Below are 20,036 nucleotides of genomic sequence, written 5' to 3'. Positions count from 1 at the left end.
TACCCACATATTCCGACTTCTCTTCTTCTGCTCCTTTTACTGCGATGGATATTGAAGTGCTGAAGGGAGCCACATGTCTGGCCAGAGCAATGGGAGAGACCAGCAAGCCTTAGCCAAGGCCGTTCAAGTCCACCAAGACACATTGCAGACAATGTACTTTGCTTGATGAACATGTTTTAATGGAGGACCCACTGTGAGGTGTGTTGCGTCTTTTCACAAACCCAAGAACATGTCATCATATTTGGGTACCTTCTCCTTCCTGCACTTAGACTCAGGTTAGGCCCGCAGAGCGGCGCCATTCCCCAAGTTGTTTATGCCATTTTGTTTTACCTTTTCACCCTGGACGGTCTGGAGAATTATTAGACTACCTACTTTTTGAAAGGTAGCAAGCTGAACGTGGTGTATGTCCTGGGAGAAAGTCATTGCCTGATGGACTTTGGGCAAGCATGTATGATGACAGCAGGGCCAAAGCATGCCTCGGAGGTCAAAGGTAGCAATTGTGTGTGTGCGAGTGTTTGTGTGTTATTTTTTAAGAGGAGATTGACTCAGTGTTTGTTTTTTAGAAAGCTGTGTTAATGCATAGATGATGCTATTTCCCCCAAACTGTCTGGCCTGGTAATGTGTAATGCAAAATTTGATTCCTTTTTCTTGGAAACATTTTATCTTATTCATCAGTTGGATACTTTGCTAATTAGCAGAATGATCTCTCACCCACCATCATGTGATATATGTGTGGACATCAGTGAAGGAACACATGTATATTTATGACATCGCTCAAATCTACATTTTCTTGGAGATCATCAAGCGAGGTTTTAGTCATTGCGGGTAGAATGTTGATATGCTGTCGGTGATTAATCAGCTGAAAATGAGAAGCTGGCCCAAAAAATTTGCCATAATGTCTTGCAAAGTCTGCAAAGTGAATGGAAAGATAGAAGACAGCCAGCTTAATGGCCTTTCTAAAGCATACCGTTGTTGCTAAAATGGATGCATGACCTGCACAGCACTGATGTAGCAGCTAGTTGAACGTAAACTTCGGCAAAGCTTTGCAACCGTAGATCATTTTAGTGAGTGATAGGGTTATTGCGTTTTATTTTTCCACAGTGTTCCTCTTTGTACATAAGGGCGATGGGGAATCTTAAATGTTGTGCTGCATGAAGTAATTCAACAAAAGCTTTGGTTATAATGTCTGTATGCTGCAGGATAATTGATTCGTGTTTTAACGATTTGAGTTTAATGAATTATTGTAAAATAGTAAACATTTCTTTTGGAAAAGCATTTTTCCGCTTTGGGAAGCTCAATAGCTTTTCGAAGGCAATTTTGAGAACATTGGCATTAAGTCGACTATTTTTGGAGCTTTTACGTGAAATGACTTTTATACATCGAGCCAATTGGTTTTACATATAATTGCACTCGGCTACAGTTAGGGGTAGGTTTTTCTTTTTACGTGTCCCATAAGAACTCCAGAGAAAGCATGATGGCATGTCAGCATTATCGTTCAAATCAAAGAAATTATGCACTAAAATATGTCGTGGTTTTAAAATGACAATGCCCCCTAGAATTTGTGCAATTTTAAAAAGCTTTGCAGGAAAATACCTTTCAACAAAAAATCTCATTTTTGTTGTTGTATAATGTGCAACTGGCATATATGAGTTTTTTTTTATTGTATGTCCGTGAGTTTATAGTATGTTTTTTTACTTATGGGTCTGGAAATGAGAGTTGTTTTATAGGGCCCAGCCAAAACAATGCGGAAATGTAAGTGAAGATCCTTTTGTTTTTTATTAGGTGAAGTTAACATGGTTGTACACAGTATCATGTGATCACTCGACCCATGTCTTGGCTCGATAAGCGTCAGATGTACCTCTCGATGTGATCAAATCTGTAAAATCATACTGATATGAAATACCACATGGCTATGTCCACCTACACAGCTCAATGGAGTAGTTTTCACATTTCAAATGACATGGGAGTATAAAAAAATCTCACACTCAGAATGGAGAACTCATTCTTGGTTTTAAGGGATAGGTGATCAGTGAGCATATTATGTTAGCATAGGAAAGACCAGTATGATTATTTATTTATTTGTATGCAACTTGTGGCTGCTTGGGTTGCATCCTTTCCTGGGGATGCGGTTGTACCGCTAATGCAATGCCGGTTACCAGTAAGCTGGAGCTCATTTTGCCGACCTCGGAAGGATGACAGGCTAAATCAACCCTACCTGGTGTTAGGTCAACAACATGACAGGGGCTTGAACTCAAGACCCTAAGATCTTAAGCCAGGCATCTTAACCGTTAAGCCAACACCAGGCTTCACCAGTATGATGACGAGGCATGAAAAACATCGCCAACCACAAAGCAGGAATTTGACAAGGTACTGGCCAAAATGTGTATAGTCACATATGAAAGGTACCACGTGATCCTTAATGCCCACAAGCATTTGCAAGCAAGACAGGATAGCTGCTTTGAGGTCTCCTCCAAAAGACGATGTACTTTCAGGTGCAGTACGCTGACAGCCCAAACCCTCAGTGATGAAACTCAAACCAGTCAAAAACATACATCCCAATGCAGGATTTTTCTAGTTGGTGATGACCAGTAGTCCTGAAGCTGGATATGGAAGGGTTAGGCTACGCTGAAATTGGGAGGTAGTTGTACTCGCATATTCGCTCGTAAGGCAGTTTTAGATATTTTTATTTTTGTTTTTGGCTGGGCAGTCTTTGAAAGTACCAACTGTTGTTTTTGATGTAGTGTTTGCTTGGTAATTGCTGTTGTACTGTAATGGCCAGTACAAACATTGAACCTGCAAATCCTGCATGTATGGTTATAGATTTATTACAATTTATCTTTTAGCTTTCAGGTGGTTTTTTTTCACTCTCATAGGAATGCATTTCCTTTGCACTCAGGGAAACAAGTTTCCCAAGTTACACAAAATGCTTCTATGCGCTGTTATGCAACGTCGAATTGTAAGTTAATGTCTATATTTTTTAATATTTTATGTATTGCATTCATTAATCGTTTGTTTGATTCATTTTTATAACTGAAGATTTTATTTGGAATTTTTTTTCCCTCATCCTAAGTACAGTATTTTTTAATTTGTTTAACAGCTTGATAGTTCTTTTTGTGGAGGAAATATTTTTTAGTAAACAACACCATTAAAAAAAACAAAGACATTTCTTCATCGTCTGTCCCAGGATGTGTAATGATTTGAGTCAATAAATAAAATAAAGTATAATGCAGTCATAAGATGCTATTGTACGTTTGTGCGAGTACTAATTACATTATAACAACAAGAAAGAGCAATCAGAGATTTCAGACCCTCGCCAGGACGTGTTTTAGTGGTTTTGAAGGCTTTCGTGTTAAAAAAATATGGCAGCCGAACCACGTGACCGATGACGTCATCACTTTTTTTTCTCCATCAATTTATCCATATATAACGCACAAGAAATTTCATCTTGATCAGATGAAGTTTTGTGCCTGTCGAATTATGACGTCATAATGGAGGCACCTATGGCATCATCATTAACATATGCTATTCCGCATCGAGAGTTCTTTACCATGAGCCATGTCTCAGTTTTTTTCTATGCAGCACTTTCGGAGATATAGAGGTGCAAAAATGTTTCGGTTTTTCCAAGATGGCGCCCATACCACGTGACCTATGACGTCATAATTATCATTAAATAATTCTACAGGGGGAGGTGCACCGATGTTGAAAATTTCCTGCCAATCGGACCAACGGTTGCAGAGAAGATCATATTTATTCTGTGCAGACAAACAGACAAACAAACAATCGGACTCAAATGCAATACCCTCTCCTCTGGTGAGGGTAATTATATATTTTTTTTTTCTACAACATTGAGGCCCTTGTGATGATATGAACTGACAGTAGGGCGGTGGGACAACTTTCAGACACAATATGCAAGGGAAGTAATGAACAGGAAAAGGGAAGAGAGGATAGAAGGAATAAATAACCTGAGAGTACGAGGGTTGGATAATAAGGGTTCATGTGCGTCGAATAAGATTGTGGGGTAAGGATGGGTGGTAGTGACTCGAGATGGTAGTACACAACCTACTTGGAGCCCTTGATCGGTTAGGGGTAGAGTTATCATTTTGCACTATTCTTTAACATCCACCTCGGCCACTGTATGATTGTGGGTTCATTTATTGTTGCTTTAGAAAAGTACGAATTCAAACATAAGCTTTACACATACTTGCCAATTATCCCAGATTATATTCCCACATTTCCCTATCAACATCCATAATCATCTGATAAACATTTAATGATCTTTTTGCATTTGTTTTCGTCTATGAAAACAAGTTTATACTGATAAGTACAATTGCTACAATCGCATTACTTCAAGTTTTCAAATTGATAATTTCATTGTTCTTCACAGTTGTGACATTTATTTACTTTTTCTTTGCAATATCGAGGCCCACAGGAGAGCGGGGTGCCAGTAAAAAGGCAATTAACTGACAACAGAGCAACAGGTGGACACATTAAGCAAGGACTCCATGAATGAACAAGAAAAGAGGAGACGGGAGGAACACAGTAAACTACATGGAAGAGGATTGGATTAGGTAGGGTTAATAAGGGGTAGAAAAGACTTGCAGGTAGGCATAAGGTACGGTTCTGAAATGGTAGTGTACTGTCTACTTTGTAGCCCTGTGGGGAAGAGTGAGATAGAAGATCCTCGAGAAGGTGGTTCCACAGACACGAGAAGTGAGGACAAAAGGGTCAAGGTGTACAAGTAGCCATTTACAAAAAAAAAAATTGCTGATGTTTTGCATCATTTTTATTCTGAAACTTCAATAAAAGTCTCATTTCCAAAAAAATTTGATAGTTTTAAAGGCAAAAAAGCAAATACTTCTGATTTTGTAGCAATTACCTAATCTGCAGTGTAGCATTGATGTTTATGTTACAGTAAGTGATGAAAAGTTGATTGAGAGCCTCAAAAATATTTAAGTGTTGTCACTTGGGCAGGTGTTGAATTTTATTACCTCCCCCACCAAAGGTGGACCCTTGCCTGTCTGTCCGTCTGTTTGTCTGTCTGTCCGTTTGTGAACAACATATCTCAAAAAGTTGTGGACGGATTCAAACGAAATTTGGCAGAGATGTAGCGTATGTGACAAGGACAAAATGCTTCGATTTTGGTGAAGATCCAGATTCGGATCCGGCTACTAGAATTTTTCAAGTGATTCTTCACCATTGGGGGATAGGGCCAAAAACGATAAATAGCAGGATATCTCAAAAAGTTGTGGACGGATTTGGACGAAACGTGGCAGAGATTTCCGTATGTGACAAGGTATGCTCTCTACTGAGTGCCGTTCTAGTTTTTGTACTGGCATTACTTTCTATCTGACTAACCCATTGTTGACTCAATAGTTGTAGAGAAACCTTTCACTCTGAGTGGCTCATTTGGTGCCACCTATTCATCTCACTTCTCCAAAGCCTCCAACTTTTGCTCATATCAATAACAAAGTGAAGAGCCCATGCAGGTTAATCAATAGATTCAATCAGATGAAAAGTTTTCATTTTCATATTGGGACAATTAGTAATTTAACAAGATCAATTGAGCAAATTATCGTATTTAGCTCTTCCTTATTGCTCGTGAAAATAAGATGGCCGTAAACTTTACTTTTGTACATATATTTTGTTTTGAATTTTGTACACAGGGATAAAGGATAATCTTACAGAATCTTTTTTTGGAATTTTGCTTCTCCAATTCTGTTTGCATGGTGTATTTCAATTTTATTTGAGTGAATGAATGAATGATCGTTTTAAGGCCATTTTCCCCGCTAGAGCGGGGGTTAGCCTTGCGGGCCCCATGACAATCATGGATTCCCTGTTTGAGGCTGTTTTTATGGCCGGATGCCCGTCCCGACCCTTGGTCACGGTCTTAGGATGTGCAGGGATACGGTGTACCTATTCTAAATCGGGGTACACACCGTGATCATTCATCCCAGCAAGCTGGTACTCAATTTGCCGACCTCGGAAGGATGACAGGCTGAGTCAACCCCCCTGGCGTTAATTCAGCGATCAACCGGGATTCGAACCCAGGATCCTAGGATCCCAAGCCGGCACCCTAACCGCTAAGCCAACACCAGGTTAAATTTAAAAGCTAGTGAAGAATCTGGCAAGGGATGAAATGACAATTTTTCGGAACTGCATTGCATTAAATGGAACTAACGTTGCCATTGATGTGCTGACTGTATGCAGTAAAGAAACTTTCCATTCATTTTGGGTACATTGTTCATCAGCCTTTGCATTGCCTTGCATTAATCGTCTCCAGAATTATTTAGATAGTGATTTTGCTCTTTGCAATGTGCGTATGCGTTTTTGTGCAATGAATTTTTATTTATTGCATTTGCTTTACAAATGCACGTGCGTGCACTTTTTTTCTTTTTTTTTCTTTTTAGCATTTTCGTCGAATTGCATCGACTTTTGAAGCCAATGAAGCACATTCGTGTTGCATATGCATTTATAGACTCAAATGGTTTATGCTCATGCCAATGTGAAACCATTTTTGCCACACTGCACTATGAGGGAAACTTATTGAAAGTCTTTTCCACATCCTGCTCTTCTTCATTACAATGTTTCATTTTTTTTTTTTCTCCTGTAGCAGTCTCGTTTGATGTGTCATTTATATATTGGGCAATGTTTTCCTTCTCTTTCGTTACAAAAACATGTATTAAGAAAAAGAAAAATTGATAAGGAAAATCCAGAGCACAATGCACTGCTTGATGAAAAAACATTTAAAGAATTGCGATCTTCAGCGTGTGGATTCTGCAAGGTGGGTTTATATTTTTTGAGAACTTCATGTGATTATTTTTAAATACTTTTTCTTTTTATTCTTGCAAACCTGCAATTCCACCTGTGTCTGTGAACTACCTGGTGTATTTGTTTATAGTGCAAAAGCTGCTGCTCAGACAGCAATGACACTCTAAGATGGCAAGCAGTGTAACCCTGTGTCAAGAGTGTCCAAGACCAGCCCGCTTGTTACCCGCATTTCCAATAGGAATTTGTTCAGGTTGCCAGCAACAGACACCGAGGGATTCATCAACCAGTAATGGCAGATTCACCAACAGCACACATATTAATGCCTCACGCTGCCTATGAAACACTAGGTTGATAGTTTATAGCTGGGTTGAAAATCAAAACTCAGAGGTGAGTGCACGCCAACTCAAATCCACCTATAGCATGCGTATGTTAGTGTGGAGGAGATGCCGAATTTGGAAGGAAAAAAAAGCAAGTAAAGGGCTTTGGAAATTAAGAGTTAAAAGGAAATGGGTGGGTTCATAAGGAGAAAGGGGAATGTATGGAACAGGTTGGGAGAAGTCGTCAAATTCTCACCATTTTTGCACTTGTAAATGGGAAGCGGCTTCCAAAGCAGCAAATATCGTTGTACTGCTCCTGCGATGCTAACAAATTTCTTCCAAAATTATTCCAGTGCATTTGGCACAATTTACCTTGTCTGGTTGAAACGCCTCCTTTTTATCGTCCCACACCTTTGATGTTTGACAGACCTTCATTAGCTCATTGTGGCTTTGTACACAACTCACCAGCTGCTGGAATGCATCGTTCATGTGCAGATAAGTCATTGTGCCTTGCCATGAATGACAGTTTGGGATTTGGCTGGGATTTTTGAAGTGGATTTCCAAAACGTCATTTTTTATATCGTTATCTCGATAAAACCACAGTCATGCTTTTCTCGAGTGGTTTTGTGTAAATGTAGCCCTTCTGAGAAAGTAAAAGTAACTCACAAAAGGCCATGCTGTTCATACATCTATTAGCTTTAGGAACGATCATTCTGAATGATCAATGCCCTTTTAAAATTCTTACGTTGCCATCGGCACTTGTTTCTGAATATTTGTACATGACTCTTCACACACAGGCCACGTGACTGATTGTACAAGTCCGCATACATCACCCACTTTGGAGTTTTCACTTTTAACCACCTTACATTCTCCTTTTTTGCGGTTGATGGTAGGGGGTTCAAGCAGTGTATTCTGAGACTTCTCTTATAGAGAACATAAATCCAGCATGGAGTAAAGAAAACGAGGTACTTCTAGCATATCTATGGTAAAGGGATGAGATGTGAATTTTATACTTTTGGCCATGTTTTATTTCGTCATATTTGGCATTCTATTTTCATTTTACCTCATGTGGAATTCTTTTTTATTTTATGTTGATGTTTAGTGTTTTTAAGCTTTCAATTTCTTATTATATTTTAAGTGTTTTACATTGTGTAGCACAAAATGCATTTTAAATTGTATTTGTATTTTATTGTAACATTTGCGGTGGTCTTGTCGATTGGATTAATCTTGAGTGTGTAGTATGTTTTCAACAAATGTGACTTCTTCATTAAAAAAAAGAATTCTAATATTTAGGCGTTTTGGTGATTTTTCTTAAGGACGTTCTATTGTTTTTGGCTCACTGGGCCCAACAAAAAATGTAATGCCTCAAGGGGGAATGAAAAGGACAGAGAATGGGATGTGGGAGCAGGGCAGTAGGAGGGTTATGGGCAGAGGAAGCGGTAGATTAGGAGTAGTTTTGTGTATGTGACTTGGTGAATGGTTGATGGCTGATTGAAGAGAAGAATGATGTAAAAAAAATGAAAGTGTTTGTGGTTTACCAATCTGCTATCTAGAGAATACCTCTGCCTCCTGTAAGGCCTTGCCTTTAACTGTGTCTTTGGCCTTGTTTCCACTATGTGGATTATTGCTTGTGGCTTCTCAAAACAATCTGCTTCTTGCTTGTGACTACCTCCACCAGGTGGTTAAGTTTTGTGTGAAAATCAGAATGAAAATGCGACGTTTAGGTGATTAACATACAGACAGACAGACAAACAAACAGACAGACAGAATCACGGGTGGAGTCCCAAATGGAGTGGGTCTTTCAAGTATATATAATTTACTGATGTACAAAAATCGTAATTAATGAATATTACACAAAAAAAATCATTTTGTGAACCAGGAAAAAGTGGAAACGGCCAGTCTTGTGAATTCAACTATCATGGCATCTCCAAAGCAAATCAAAATGGGACAAATAAATTGAAGCAATCAGCCAGAATCGTTCAAGGTTGTAACCTCTACCTTTTGTGACTAACATTTACAATTTTGTTTTACTACTACTAATACTACTACTACCACTACCACTACTACTACTACTGTTACTACTACTTTAACCATTTATTGGACATGCAAAGTCTGATTTTGGTCAAACTAGGCACAAGCACAGTACATGATGGCATACACGTGCCCCTCCCTTTATTTTGCGATCTGATCAAATATGGTCGACTGGTACACTGGTGGCCATTTTAGTTGTAAAAAAAACAAATTTCGAACACGTCCTCACCCATTTCTCAGATATGCATTTACCGACATTGTTAAAAAATAGCACACATAAATATGGGCTAGCCCTTTAACCCCCAAGAGCAAAATTGCTAAAACCATGGGGGCTATGACATTTTATGTCTTTTTCTCCTTGTTTAGGGTATGGGATCCAATTATCAAATCTAAATCCAGATTTCAATTATGTACTTTAATTAGTCCGTGAGTAGATCGTGTTTACAAGGCAAGGCATGTGTTGAATAGGCTGAAACAAAATAGTGTCGTAAGAACCATGCAATGTGACAGAGGGCTGACCAACATGGTGCCGTGCCATTGATTTTGGCAAGGCCTATTTTGTTATTTTTATTGAATGAAATGGATATGAATGATCATTTTAAGGCCATTTTTCCCCGCGAGAGCAGGGGTGACAATCATGGTTCCCAGTTTGACGCAATGTTTTTATGGCTGAATGCCTTCCTGACGCCAAACCCTTAGTCACCTCTTACAATGCGCAGCTTCCTGACGCCAAACCCTTAGTCACCTCTTACAATGCGCAGGGATATGGTGTACCTATTCTAAATCAGGGTACACACCAGATCATTCATCCCAGCAAGCTGGTACTCAATTTGCCGACCTCGGAAGGATGACAGGCTGAATCAACCCCCCTGGCATTAATTCAGCGATCGACCAGGATTTGAACTCGGGATCCTAGGATACCAAGCCGGCACCCTAACCGCTAAGCCAACACCAGGCTATTTTGTTATTTTTATTCTTAAATGATATTCAAAAGGAGTGTTTAGACATACCCAAACACCCAGTTTTCATTCATGCCCTCCCGTGGAGTTCAATAAGTATGCATACACAAAGTTTGTGGCCACTAGGTTTCATGGTTTTGGAGTTATGGAGGAGATCTTATTTAACTATTTTCTATTTGAAGATGCTATTATGGAGGAGAATGGATGAAGTAATCCAATTCAAAATTGGTACAGGTATGTATAATTATGTAAAGATTAACTCATTCGACTTTGGGGTCAAAGGTCAAAGTCAAAGTCTGTAATAGATCTATAACTTGAGAACGGCTAAAAGGATCCAATTCAAACTTGGTACAGATATGTAGAATGATATAAAGATTAACTGATTAGATTTTGGGGTTTCAGTGTCAGATGTCATGTCAAGTAAAAAATGTGATAACTTGTGTACAGCTGAAGGGATTTAAATTCAAACTTGGTACAGGTATGTATAATGATGTAAACGTGAACTGATTAAATTTTGGGGGCAAGAGGTCAAAGGTCATAGGTCATGCCAGGTAGAAATGTGATAATTTGAGAACAGCTGAATGGATTTAAATCAAACTTGGTCCAAGTATTATAATGATGTAATAATGTGGGCGGAGGAATATTGGTCTACATATTAATACAGGCTATTTTAAAGAAGGGTGATCATTCAAACACTTCAAACTACCATTCTATTGCTCTGACTTATACCATTTCCAAAGTCTTGAATGTCTTCTTCATTCCCATTTCCTCATGCACCTCATCATCACAGTTTTCTATCTGACCATCAATATGCTTTCCGCAAGGCAAGACCTACTGGTGATATCCTTTCTTACATTACGAATGTCTAGGCCTCTTCTCTGAGAGACTTTGGGGAATTCTTTGCTGTCGGCCTTGATATCTCAAAAGCCTTTGACAGAGTTTTGGCATCAGGGTCTGATATCCAAGCTTCTCTTTCGGGTTTCCTCCTTCACTCTGCTCTCTCATATCGAGCCTTCTCTCCGACCGCTATATCTCTGTAATTGTTGATGGTTCAACTTCCTCCTTCCCTATCAACAGTGGTGTCCCTCAGGGTTCTGTCCTGTCTACAACATTCTTCCTTTTTTATGGATGACCTTTCTTCTACAAATAACCAAATGCACTCATATCACTGATAGCTCGACATTACATTCCTCTATGCTTTTCCCATCTGCCCCGTCTTCCCTCAATCGATCTTCATCTCGTTTGATCACAGCCATATCTTTAAATTCAGATTTGGACAATATATCCCAGTGGGGCAAATGTAATCAGGTTAAGTTCAATGCTTCTAAAACTCAATTTCTTCCCATCTCTATCTCTAGAACTCCTCTTAACGCTCCAATCTCCTTTGAAAGCTCCACAATTACACCATGTGATACAATAAACCTACTGGGTATTATCCTAACATCAAATTCATCTTGGAATCCACATATTACACAAATAGCCAATTCCGCTTCGAAGAAACTAGGAGTCCTGTTCAGATGTCAAAGATTCTTCTCCTTTGAACAGTTGCTTCAACTACCGTATATAAAGGATTATTCTGTCCTTGTATAAAGTACTGCTCTCACATCTGGGGAGGTCCACATACTTACTGGACAGAATTGAACCCAAAGTAATCTGCCTCATCAACTCTCCCAATCTGACCTCAAAACTCGACCCTTTCGAATTACGCCGCAAATTTTGCTCCCTTTCTCTTTTCTACAGATATTACTTCGGTTTCTGCTCCCAAGAACTTGCTGCTTGTGTACCTCCACCATTAGCGAGACCACGGGATACTCGACAAGCCACTACATCTCATGATTATTGTGTGGCACTGGCAACTCACGGGTGGGCCGTTATGATGTTTGATTCTTACCCACCACTGCCAAACTATGGAACTCTTTGCCTCCTCATGTCTTTACAAACACTTAGAACCTCCCTCTTTTCAAAAAGCAGATTTTTTACTTCCTCATAAACTCTTAGACTATTCTCACTTTCTTCACTTTTCTATAAATGCAGCTGTTTTGTTTAAGGCCTGGCCTTGATGAGGACTATATAGTCCATGCCTGGAGCCTTCAACATAAAATAAAACTTAGTATAACTATGTGAGGGTGGAGATAATCGGGATCCAAGATGACTTGGCAAAGTTTGTATGAACATGTTTATTACTGTGGTTTCAGTAGACTTCTTGGAATTGGTGTGATGTTATTCAGAACGAAAAGTTTAAAGGAAGTTTATTTATGGATATTACCTCACCATTTCATCTAAAAACAATCACTCAGCAGCAGCACACCTTGTGCTGGCAGAATAGCCTAGACAGGTAACCACAATCACCTCGAAGCGTTTTGCTCTGTGTTTAAATTTCCGCTCAGCTATAAACGATCATTCCAGTGTTTCTCTGGCAGGGTGATTCATCAATGTGTGTGTGACGCCATTGAACGTTAAACTGGGTGTCCCGTCCACCGGAATTAGTTGGTGGATGTTAAAGATCCCACGGTGTCCTTCGCTATCGTCGCCACCATTATTAAATTATTACCTAACTACTGCTGGGAAAGGGATGGCAAACCACGCAGCAGGACCCTGGCCAATAAACTGTTTCGGCAGAATTAACGCTCTGTTAATGCAGAGTATGGTACATGGGAGAGAGAAGGAGAGTGTGAGAGTGTGTGAGTGAGAAAGAGAGAGAAAGAGAGAGTGTGAGTAAGTGAGTGAGAAAGAGAGAGAAAGAGAGAAAGAAAGAGAGTGTGAGAGAGTGCGAGAGCGAGAGAGAAAGAGAGAGAAATAGAAAGAGAGAAAGAAAGAGAGAGTAAGAGTGCAAGAGCGAGTAAGAGTGAGAAAGAGAGAGAAAGAGTGAAAGAGAAAGAGAGAGCAAGAGAGAGAAAGAGAGAGAAAGAAAGAGAAAAGAGAGAAAGAGAGAGAGAGACTTTTTTGTCCTTTTATTACAACAGTATAAAAAACCAATAAATGATGATTCAAAGAAAACAATCAACAGTTGCACAAGCATTTACATGATAAATAAACAAATTATCAGCAAATAAACAAGCCAGTATTAAGGAAAACAACTACATAGTAAATACTAACTGACCCTCAGCTATTTTGCAAAATGCATCTCTCACACACCTGGTGTTGGCTTAGTGGTTAGGGTGCCGGCTTGGGATCCTAGGATCCTGGGTTCGAATCCCGGTCGATCGCTGAATTAACGCCAGGGGGGTTGACTCAGCCTGTCATCCTTCCGAGGTCGGCAAATTGAGTACCAGCTTGCTGGGATGAATGATCCTGGTGTGTACCCCAATTTATAATTAGGTACACCATATCCCTGCGCATCATAAGAGTGTGACCAAGGGTTGGCGTCAGGAAGGGCATCCGGCCATAAAAACATTGCCTCAAACAGGGAACCATGAGCTCATGGGGCCCGCAAGGCCAACCCCCGCTGTCGAGGGGAAAAATGGCCTTTAAAACGATCATTCATTCATTTCACACACCACTGCTTCTCAAAGAGTTGCACCTCAGAACAACAACAAAATTCCAGCTTCACTCTTGAAACACAGAGAGCTTTAAACATTTCCAAAACATCTGTACCATACAAATCATTCCGTTTTTGATTTCCTGGTCTTATATATCGCCAACTTGGCTTGCGCAAGAAAAATGAATTAAAATTGTTGTTGGGAAATTGAACCGCCCACTGGGGCCAAAAATAAAGGCAGGAAAATCAAAAACAAAGGAAAACCATGCAAGTAACATTTTAAAGAAAACAAATAAAGGAGTTAACCAGTCACAGCATACATATGCATGGGGCAAGGTTTCAGTTCGTCCACAAAATGGACATTCCTCACTTATCGCTTGTGAGCCAAGCCATGATGCGGCACTTGACATTGACCAGCCCTTGGCCACCCTCTGCAGTTGGTAAGTTTAGAATCTCTCGTCTCAGCTAATGCTTTCCGGACCAGGAGAAATAGGTGATGCATTTTTGTATGTCCTCCACCAGAGTTTTGGGCGGCTGCAGGGAAAAAACCTTGCACCATAACTTCGTGGTGACCAGACTGTTAATAACTTGTACCCAACCTCGGTAGGACAGTTAGCAGAGCAAGTTCTTCGATTTCAGTAACAGTACTTCAATGTGTGCCAACAAGCCTTCCCAGTTATGCCTCACAAAATTCCCAGGGCCAAGGAACACCCCTAGGAACTTAATCCCATCTCTTCTCCATGAAAGATTGGCAGGGAGAGGAGGAGGGAGAGGAAATAGGGGGGCAGGTAGGGGGTAGGTAGAGGGTTGAAGCCACATCGCTTCTGTTTTTGTCCAATTTATCTTGGCCGATGATGCCCTGCTGAAGAGATCCAATGCACTCATCATGAAATCAACGTCTTCTGACTGTCTGATGCAGACACAGATGTCATCTGCACAAGGAATGCTTTTTAAGGGGTGGGTTCCAAAAGTAACACCAGACAAGGACTTCCAAAAGGTATTTAAGAGGGGCTCAAGGGATAAAGCGTACAAAATTCCTGACAGAGGGCAGTCCTGCCTTTCCCCTCACCCAACACAAAAGGGTCATTGTTTATCTTTAAGATAGCTGATATGTTTGAATAACATAATTGTATATGGGATAGAAAGAGAGGTCCAAAACCAAAACATTTCAGCACTTCAAAAAGATATCTATGAGAAACACAGTCAAAAGCTTTCTACTGGTCGAGGAAGATCAAGCCACAACTTTCATAATTAGTCTCACAGATTTCAATGACATCTCGGACAACAGAGATATTATCCTGAATATTGCGACCAGGAACACAATAAGTCTGGTCCATGTGTATAATGCCTCCTAGTAGGGGTGAGAGACGCAAGGCCAAAGCCTTTGAGAAAATTTTATAGGCCGTACACAATAAGGACACTGGCCTCCACTGTGATATGAGCAATACATTTCCTTTTTTAGGAAGCAAAGTAAGCACGGCTCTCCTGCAGTTCTCTGGAAGTTCACCCTTCTTCTCGCTCTCCAGGAAAACCAGAAGCAAATTAGATCCAATCAAGTCCCAAAATTTCTCGAAGAACTTCACTGGCAGACCATCCAGGCCAGGTGATTTCCCTCTGTCCAGGCATTTAAGGGCAACAGAAAGTTCCTCAAGCGTGAGCGGTGACTCCAGATCCGTTCTTTGCTTTGGAGCTAGTGTACCGACACCATCAAACAAGTTCTGCATCGACATCTGTTGCCTGGTAAAATGTAGAGAAGAAGTCTTGCATCCTTAATTTCTACAGGGTTGGTCGTGATTGAATTATCAGGACGTTTCAAAGCAGTAATTTGGGAATGAGGAAATTTTGTCTCAAAATCAAAGAAAAACCGGGTCGGAGAATCCAGGAGGGAAAGGTGCTGAAAGTGTAGCCTCGTTAGCGCTCCTTGGGTTTGATTAGAAATTATCTTATTAAGAAGAGACTTCTTCTAACATAGTCTTAGTTTCTTTTGGGGGGTAGGATGGGTTTTTTAATTTGTTTGAATCTGGCAAATCTCCTTCTCCAGCTCCACTTTCATTCTGCGTTCTACCTGTGTGTTTAGAACACAAAACTGCTGACAGACTTCTAATTTGGACCTTTGTGTTGTCCCACCACACTGGTCCTTAAAACTGGATTTGGAGCCTCTCAGATTGGACCACACCCTCTCAAAGGCATTCCTAAAGGAGGGGTTATCTGATATGGACATGTTCAGTTTCCAAAAAGAGTGGCGATTTGGAGATAACCTACACGGTAACTCATGGTAACGAGGTGATGGTCAGAGAAACCAGGCGGGAAAATTTCAGTGGTGGGGGAGAGGTTGGCAAATGGCAAATTTATATAAAATCTATCAAGTCTGGCAAGGGCCACTTGATTATTGGCAACCTTACACCAGGTAAATTGATGGGTGCCTGGATTTTGTATCCGCCAGATATCTTGAAAACCAAAATCTCTTATTATTTTAGATAACAGTCTGGCTGGTCCGGGGTGAGGTTCTGCGCCATTCCGATCGCATTCAGGTTGCAGGGTGCAATTAAAATCACCTCCTATTATAATCCACTTCTGCAAGTCTAGCTGCATCATGTGGAGTCGTAACCTGTCAGAGAAGGTTCGTCGGTCTATGCCCTTTGAAGGGGCATAGACATTTATTAAAGTAAAATTTATGTCTCCAACAAAATCAAGTGAAGCTAAGTGACCTGGGATTATTTCCTGAAATGAGAGTTGGAGGGGCAAAAATGGGGATGAATTAGAAAGGCAACTCCTGCTGTCCAAGATGTTGAATCGCTAAAGTAGCCGGCCTTTTTAATCATTCGATTCCAGATAGCATGAGACGATGGAGTCGAGTGAGTTTCTTGTAAGAAAGCCACATCTAGTTTCCGTTGCCTTACAAGGTTGACAACTTGGAGCATCCTAGACTGGCTCGCACCACCATTTATATTGAGGCTACCAAAAATAGTCATGGAGATGTAAAAGAGGTAAGGAAAGGGAAATATGCATATCATCCTTTTAGTTCGTTTTTTGGCTTAACAATGTATTTCTTAAGCCTACTGCATTGGGGTTCCGTGAAATTGTGGTCACTGGGTCAGCGAATAATACACCTTGCCGTTTCAATAAACCCATGTAGATCAGAAAAATGATCTTTTATCTCAATATATCTTTTTCTAAAAGTCTGGTTCAGAAACTTGAGTATTTGCGATGGTAAGACGTTGGAATCACTGTATGTGGGGAATTCCTCAATGTCATAGGATTCCTCCTCAGACATGTCAGAAGCTCTATCTGGGACCCCTGGCTCTTGAGACACCAGAATACTCTGTGGTGTGCAGGTGTCATCCTGCCCTGTTTCTGTAGGAACAGGTTGAGGGAGAGGTTTCACCAGAACCCCGGGTATTGTGGGGGGTAGGGGCGATTCTGCAACCTGTTGCACAATTTCAGGTTCTTCCTCGGGACAATTATTGTGCTCAGGTACATTTTCTAAATTGGCCGGTACAACGACTATTTGATTTGAAAGATCGCCGTCAGGTGCTTTGGAACACTGAGGAGTCGAAGTTTGCTCTTTTTGCCCCCCAGTCGAGTCTCGACCCGACTTGTCATAATCCGCACAACGATTTAACGTAGTTTGCACTCCAACCTCATCTGGAGGTAGTGCATGCAACTCCTCCACATTTGGCTGAGGGTCCATATCGACAGCAGGCAGAGGATCTGCATTCACATTTACCAATACTTCATATCGATTACTCATCGATGTTTTATCAGGTGGTACTGAGTCCAATGCATCTGAGTCTAACACCACCTTCTTTTCCTTACGGGGTGGAGGGACATTCCGAGGTGTTTTCCTCTTTCTCAAAGAGGAGACGAGTGTAAAACCATCCCAAACGTTTAATTTTTCGGAGGTTTTCGATGTCGATGGTACGTTTTCTGTCACAGTATCAGGGGGTGTTGTCTGCTCGGACACTGCAGGGGCAATTTGTGGACAAAACCGTTTTAGTTGCCCAAAGTTCCCACAGCCGAAACATTTTCACGTTTCCGTGGACGCATATACCTGGTACTCGTGATTATCCACACGAAACGGAAATACCGTGTTGAGCACCTTGTCCACATTGGATGCAGGAAACACAATGTACGCTTGCCGCCGGAAGGACATGATGTGTTTAGCCTGCTCGTTGCGACACCCCAGAGATAACATCGTGATCTCCGACACCACTGTACCATACCGAGAAAGCTTTTTTAAAATTAAATCGTTTTTCAGGAATGGGGGACAATTTGATATCAAGACTTTCACGGCTGGGGTGTCCAGTGGGGAGACCAGGACAAAATGTCCATTCTCGGTAGACAAACCGGTCGCCACAATTTCATGCACAAGCTGCTCTTCAGCTACGAATATTACCACGTGTTTGTGCATGCGTGAAGCTGCACGGATTTTCTCGAGCCTGATTATGTTACCCACCGCAATAACGATGTGTTCCACGGTGACCTCGTTTGGAGGAACGCAAACCACGCCATATTTTTGCGTCAAGCCCTCAAAGGCCGCGTAGCGGGAACGTTCCGACATCACGACGATCGGAAAACCCTCGGCCTAACCCGAGTTGGATTTGGGGAGGATGGAGGGGGAGCCAGAGGGGGTACAGCTTTCTGTACAAGTAGGGGGAAAAAAGGGAAAAGCACTACTCAGCATACACCAGCACGAGCGAAACGATCGCGAGGAAACACACCTCTCAATTATTATTATTTTTTTTTTTTTTTTTTTTTTTTTTTGTGTATACAAGATCGAGGCTCGTGAAAAAGCTAACATTAATCATACAAAGTCAAACCGACACATAAAACACAAAATAAGGAGAGCGGTAGACAAGATGGGAAGACATAAACCAAGAAGACATAGACCAAGAGGGGGAAGGACATAAACACAACATTTGAGAGCAGGGACATCGAGAGAAATGTGGGAGGGAGAGGGCTTGGGGGGAGGTGGGAGAGGTATAAAACATATGGACACTGCAAGGACTTCCAGGAAAGAAGTTGGAATTTCATAAAAGTGTATCTGGGGTGAATTAACGGTGGTAGAAAAGATCAAGGTTTTGGATGGGGAAAGATAAGAGATGGTGGTGAACAGCCGTTTTAAAGACCTGCAGGGAGGAGTGGGATTGAAGGGAGTAAGGGAGTGAGGGAGTTTGTTCCAGAGGCAGGAGAAAAGGGGAATGAAAGAGTGAAGGTGAGCATAGAGCCTAGATTTTGGCAGTTTAACCATAAGAGGGTTGCTGGCAGATCTAGTGCGACCTGTAGGAATATTTGGGGGACAGAGCACAGAGAGCTGGGGGAGCAATGCCGGAGAGGAGTCGGTAGAAGACAGAAAGACCACCAAACTGCCTGCGGTGAGTGAGTGAAAGGCCCTCGGAGTTACCTACATCGCAGGAGATTCCAATGATTCTGAGAAAAAGGGCGAGAAATCACGACAACCCGTCAGAGTGCCGATGGACTCACCCCTCGATCTCAACGAAAGGCGTGGGCTGTCTCTCGCTGTGTCTCTGTCTCTCTCTCTCTCTCTCTCTCTCTCTCTCTCTCTCTCTCTCTCTCTCTCTCTCTCTCTCTCTCTCTCTCTCTCTCTCTCTCTCTCTCTCTCTCTCTCTCTCTCTCTCTCTCTCTCATCTCTCTCTCTCTCTCTCTCTCTCTCTCTCTCTCTCTCTCTCTCTCTCTCTTTTTTCTTTCTCTCTCGCGCCCCCTGCTGGTCGTTGGTTAGTCGTGCGTGGGTGTGGCAATCATGGCTGCTGTGTGTGAGGAGCTGTGAGTACTGTGTTGTGTTGTTTGCCTTTCCCATCCCCCATTTCACTCCCTCTGTGTCCTTGTACGTGCTTGTGAAGTTTTCCCCGTGTTTTCCTTCTTTGTTGAGACAAGAGAGAGAAAGAGAGCGCGCACGGTGAGTTTGGTGCGAGTCTTAAAGGACCTTGTGTTCTTCGGGCCTGTGCTCTGCTTGCCGTGTTCTTCATCATCGTCGTTTATCGGCTCCCTTATTCTATTTCATTTCCTTTTACCTTCGCCTGCAGGTTTTGCTCACGACAGGTTCTCTTTTGTTTGATTTTGAAACCGTTTCTTTCGTTTCATTTATTTATAGCTATGGCGAACGTTCGTTTGCACAATAGCAGGTATGAGTCATTGACTCGCAAACACGGGCTTATTGCTTGCCCGCCTGACGGAGTGAGCGTCGAGGACGTGGTAACCAGTATTGGTAACATTGTCGGCCTGGATAATGTCCTCGCTGCCTCCAGGATGAACCACAGAATCGTGGTTTTTGTATCAAAGGAACACCTCGTTAATGAGGTGGTGGAACACGGTTTGTCCTTATCCCAGGGCATTTATTTAAGTGTTCGTCCGATGGACACACCGGCGGTTCGAATCATTTTGTCGAACTTACCGCCGTTTATAAAGAGCGAGCACATTGTCTCTTCGCTTAATAGTTTCGGCACCGTCGTGTCCCGGATATCG

The 20,036-nt window shown here is 41.6% G+C and overlaps 1 protein-coding gene across 3 annotated transcripts in view; it reads left to right on the top strand.

The window, feature by feature from the left end:
- The window catches only part of LOC137417989 (protein argonaute-2), a 122,195-nt gene extending 118,966 nt beyond the window's left edge, over positions 1-3,229 (top strand). For all 3 annotated transcript variants that reach the window (XM_068103926.2, XM_068103925.2, XM_078774673.1), the window contains exon 19: positions 58-3,229. In XM_068103926.2, the coding sequence (XP_067960027.2) occupies positions 58-166 (109 nt within the window). In that variant the 3' untranslated portion in view covers positions 167-3,229. The remainder of the gene's footprint in view (positions 1-57) is intronic.
- The last annotated feature ends 16,807 nt before the right edge of the window (positions 3,230-20,036 follow it).

The sequence above is a fragment of the Myxine glutinosa genome, chromosome 3 (genome assembly GCF_964187855.1).
Source record: "Myxine glutinosa chromosome 3, kmMyxGlut1.1, whole genome shotgun sequence".
NCBI classification, from domain to species: Eukaryota; Metazoa; Chordata; class Myxini; order Myxiniformes; family Myxinidae; genus Myxine; species Myxine glutinosa.
The sequence above is the reverse complement of the archived record's forward strand: the minus strand, read 5'-3'. Positions and strand labels throughout refer to the sequence as shown.